Source organism: Lepus europaeus, chromosome 5, assembly GCF_033115175.1.
Source record: "Lepus europaeus isolate LE1 chromosome 5, mLepTim1.pri, whole genome shotgun sequence".
NCBI lineage: Eukaryota > Metazoa > Chordata > Mammalia > Lagomorpha > Leporidae > Lepus > Lepus europaeus.
Genome location: NC_084831.1, coordinates 123,322,984 through 123,327,921, shown reverse-complemented (window position 1 = coordinate 123,327,921; position 4,938 = coordinate 123,322,984). Strand labels below are relative to the sequence as shown.

Below are 4,938 nucleotides of genomic sequence, written 5' to 3'. Positions count from 1 at the left end.
TACAGCTTTATCTTAGGCATGCAGTTTCTCCCCTTTTGAAATATTAATTTTGCCCCACATGAGTCAGATCATCCTGTCGCTACTCTGCCATCTTGGAACCTGGGCACCACGTCTTCTACACCAAACCATACGTGATCCCCGAAAAGCACCCTGCGCTGCTGACAGAGACCCCCCTGAACCTCGAGGCCAACACAGAGAGGATGATCCAGATCATGGCTGAGACCTTCAGTACCCCAGCCAAATCTATGGCCAAATGGGATGTGCTGTCCCTGTATACCTCTGGCAGCATCACTGGCATCAACCTGGACTCTGGCTGGAGTCATGCAAAGTGCCCATTCATGCGAGAGAGGCCCTCCCCATGCTATCCTGCATCTCTGCCGCTTGTCCTTGAACCACACTAATAGCAAGAAGACAGGATTTGTCTTGCTATTCATGTTTAGAATACTCGGAACACTATTTTTATTCTCTATATATAATAACACAAACAGTAAAAGGCAGAATTGTGTTTCTTCTTGGAAGCTCAGAAGAAATATAATCAGGAAAGTATCAAGCTTCTTGGCCAAGTGAGAAGGTTTTTCACAACAGAAACATAAAATGTCTCAACAACTACACAGAGGTCAGTAAAGAAAATAATAGAAATGACTATAGATTTACCATAAATTTAACATTTTTAAAGATTTATTTATTTATTTGAAAGTCAGAGTTATAGAAAGGCAGAGGCGGGGGGGGGGGGGTCTTCCAACCATTGGTCCACTCCCCAGATGGTCACAACGGCCAGAGCTGAGCAGATCCGAACCTAGGAGCCAGTAGCTTCTTCTAGGCTCCAATGCAGGTGCAGGGTCCCAAGGACCTGGGACATCTTCTACTGCTTTCGCAGACCATAGCAGAGAGCTGGACCACATGGGATGCTAGCACTGCAGGCAATGGCTTCACCTGCTATGCCACAGAGCCAGCCCCAAATTTGACATATTTTAATGAGAAAATGTGAAATGCAGACAAGGCACTTCACCCTGGATATATATATATATATATATATATATATATATATATATATATATATTAAAAGCTGAACTTTAGTTGAAAAGGTAGTAGGGGAAATGATATAAATACTAGCAAAAAAGTCAATAAAGTGTAAGGAGTACAGATAGCAAAATACATTGTGGAAGCTGCAGGAGATCAGACTATGGAGAAACTGCTTCCCACTGGAGAATCAGGGAAGGACTTCTGGAGGAAGTGACATCTGAAATAAGCCTGATGACCCACTAGCATCTGAACAGGAGAAGGCTGCTAAGAACCATTCTAAGAGCTAAAACATGAGTTTTAAAATTCCAGAACTCAGGTCAGAACAACAAATCCAGCTACATTACATTTATCCGGTATTGACAACTGATCACTAAACATAAATAAACAACAATAAAAGTTTTATAGAGGGAATTAAAGACGTCATTGTCATGTTGTGTTCAGGTATACTCCAAGCTGTTGGGTTGCTAGGTTCTCAAAGAGGAAACAGTGCAAGGAGAGCGGTTATGTGTCCTAAAATGAAACATGGAGAGCAGAGATGGAAGTCACTTGGCATAGGGTGGAAGTAAGGCTTGAGGAGGACAAGGGTAGAGGAATGAGAGGAGAAGGGGAACTGGGGAGAGAATTTCACAAAAAGGAAGCTGAGTGAGGGAACAGTGGGAGAGTACAAGAGATGAATACCAAGAACTCACCATCGCTTCCCAAACCAAATTGCAAGGCCTGCCAGAAGAACAAGGAGCACTATTACTGTCAGGAGGATGAAGCCGACAGAGGTGTGATGTTCTGTGGATTTGGGCAGACACCAGGGATATTACTGAAAATCCACCCATGTTGTACCCCACCCACTCCCTGCTCCACTGTGAACCACTGTGTTTTGTTCAGTTGAGTTATCTACATCATCTTTCTCCTTTCTTATTATTTCTTCCTCACCGTTCCTCAAATATGACCCTTCATCTAACCCCCAATATTCTCTTTTATATTCTCATCCCTCATTTTCCCTTCTATTCTGTGGATTACTTTTATTCAAGTTGGATCTGGAATCACAGAAGTCTCAAAATTTTCAGCTGCCCCTCTAGCTGCATTTGAGGACCACCTCTTCCTATTTCCAGCCTGGGCCCCAGTTCTTCCTCACCCCAGTAGAGGACGATGTCCTGGTTTCCTAGACTGCTGTGCTTTACTTGACAAAACAGGCCATCCGTGTCTCCAGCTATCACACCCAGGGTAACTCGGAGATACCACGTCCCATCAGCATTGGGCAGAATGTCGCTTCGCTCAGTGCCTGGCTGCTCCTGATCTCCCCGCATCCACACCACCTGCACAGGCTTTGGGTAGAAGCCAGAGACACGGCACACCAGCAGCAGACGGCCAGGCCCAGGGCTGGGGCCACTGGACAGCCAGGCCTCAGGCCTCACTGCAGAAGATGGGAAAATTATTCAGACAAGGACTCTAACACCCTTACAGGTCCAGATTCCACATCAGTTAGATACATCTTTATCACTTCTGGGGGCAAGGTAAGGGGACTTTCTGATCCTAAATTTGAAGGCGATTGTAGCAAAGTTTGATTTTACAAAGCATAGTTTTTGGCAGTAGGATGTACAACCCACCTTGTCGCTGCAAATCAGCCTTGCCTGCATCAAGAAGTCCCAAGACAAAACGTGGGCAGGTGTCACTGAGGAGCCAATGCACTCTTTCCTTGAGGCCTTCATACTTGTTGAGTAGTCTGCAGACGTTCTGGGCCCTACTTCCACCCTCTGGTGACGGCAACCACGAATTATTGTGAAACCTCAGAAGATCTGTGCCTTGATAAGCTTCCTGTACAAAGCCTACTGAGGCCTCCCCAGAGTGCAGCTCACAGCCTGCTGCCACCTGCAACACAAAAGGATCTGGGAAAGAGGAGTGATGAATTAGAGGAATAAAGAAGAAAAAAATAAAAAAAAAAGATCAGAGGCAAAAGACAGTATAGAGAGAAGGAAGGTATTTAGAAGTTTGAGGAATTGAGACAAATTTGCTTAGATTAGAGGTGCAGAGAAAGGGTAATTGCTGAGTAAGAGGAAGAGAAAGAAAACAATGTCATGAGCAGTAGGGGAAATTGTTCAAAGAGATGTTGTGAATAGTGTCCATAGGGAAGGAAGTCTTAGTCTGAGAAAGTTGAAGTTATAACAATCTAGAGTAAGTGGAATGCAATAGATCACAATGAATACACAGAGACAGTTGAAGAGCCAGAATGCGGAAGAAAATCACTTCAAGGAATCAATCAAGAGTAAGGAAGCAGGGGCCGGTGCTGTGGCACAGCAGGTAAAGCCACCGCCTGCGGTGCCAGCATCCCATATGGGCGCTGGTTTGAGTCCCAGCTGCCCCACTTCCATCCAGCTCTTTGCTATGGCCTGGGTAAGCAGCAGAAGATGGCCCAAGTCCTTGCGACCATGCACCCATGTGGGAAGATGCAGAGGAAGCTCCTGGCTCCTGGCTTCGGATCAGGGCAGCTTCGGATCAGCATAACTCCGGCCATTGCGGCCATCTGGGGAGTGAACTAGTAGATCAAAGACCTCTCTCTCTCTCTGTCTCTCCTTCTTTCTGTGTGTAACTCTGACTTTCAAATAAATAAATAAATCTTAAAAAAATAAAGAGTGAGGAAGCTGAGGGTGCTTTGCTGAAAGCCAGGGAAAAGTGTGAACACAGGACACCTCTAAGGGGAGATAATGAAGGACAACTCAGTGGTCAGTGAGAGAGGAGATCATAAATAGTAGAAGACTTGATGGTTTTGAAGAACCAGCAACTGGAAAAAATCCCTTGCCCGAAAATGGGTGACTGCAGTTTTATTGTAGGGACAGTAGAGTAATATTCAGAAGAGAGAGAAGTCAGGAGCCTAAAGGAATAATAAAGTTATAAGACACTTCCACCCATCTACCTCCCCACTCTCTGTTGAGGAAACTTAACTCACATTCCACCTGCAATTGATGGGCATACTTCCAAGTTTCCTGATTAAAACTAACGAAATGTGTATGAAGAAACTCTCCCAAGTCCATCCACTCCTTGCTGCTGAAGTTGCCCTTGGACCAAGACCTCAGGAAAACAAAGCTGCCAGACTCTGTATCCCAGCGATGAATCTGCAGCTCACCCAGCCAACCTGAGAACAAGTGCTGTGCCCAGGAACGGTTGTAAAATGATGATATCTGGATGACATGAAAAGAGATAGGCTTCTTGAACTCTGCAGCAAAAAAAAACAGACAGAATATGGAGGGGAAAGATCACTGGGAAGAAGAGAAAATAAAGAAAAAAAGATGCCTGCCTGGGGAAAACTCAGGAACTGGAGAAAAAGGGAATCATTGCTACCTTAGCAGACATTTGCCTACTTTGGGATTCCTTCATTTATAACACATTCAGAACAGCACAGGGACCTAGAGTCAGCAATATCCACCATGGAACCAGCCTGGATCTCACACTACCCAAGTATATGCTGAGGAAACCACCATCCCCCCGACATGCACAACCTCTTATCCAACTGGGCTGGTGCCAGAGTCCTTACCAACTGTGTTGTCCCCACCTGGGAGGAGAGCAACCAGGAATGCAAGCAGCAGAAACAGCATTTCATTTGCAGATGTTGTTTCTTTCTCTCAAAAAGGTTGATCTTTGATTTCTGTTCTAAACAAACCTACCCCCACAATATCTCTATTCTGACTTCCTCTTTCAACCAACAGGCAAACCTCCCCTCTCTGTGACAAGGAACAGCTGCTCCTTCCCAAAATGCTCAGCCTCCTACTCAGTCTCTCATTTCCCCTGTGCTTCTGACTCTGTTATCTGGCTCCAAGATTCTCTCTGTGTCACCAATTTCCATGCTGCTTAACATCCCTTATTTACCCTGCTATGAAACAAGTCATATGTGGCATTGACAATTCAGCTAGCCACTAGGGATTGTTT

General features: G+C 45.1%; 1 protein-coding gene across 1 annotated transcript; it reads right to left on the bottom strand.

The window, feature by feature from the left end:
* Nucleotides 1-1,487: 1,487 nt before the first annotated feature.
* LOC133759217 (T-cell surface glycoprotein CD1a-like) lies at nucleotides 1,488-4,607 on the bottom strand. The gene is made up of 6 exons (XM_062190164.1): nucleotides 4,547-4,607; nucleotides 3,962-4,228; nucleotides 2,625-2,903; nucleotides 2,153-2,431; nucleotides 1,713-1,803; nucleotides 1,488-1,533 (listed from the first exon to the last, which is right to left on the bottom strand). Exons 1-6 carry the CDS (start codon nucleotides 4,605-4,607, stop codon nucleotides 1,488-1,490), a joined length of 1,023 nt encoding a protein of 340 aa, XP_062046148.1.
* Nucleotides 4,608-4,938: the final 331 nt, after the last annotated feature.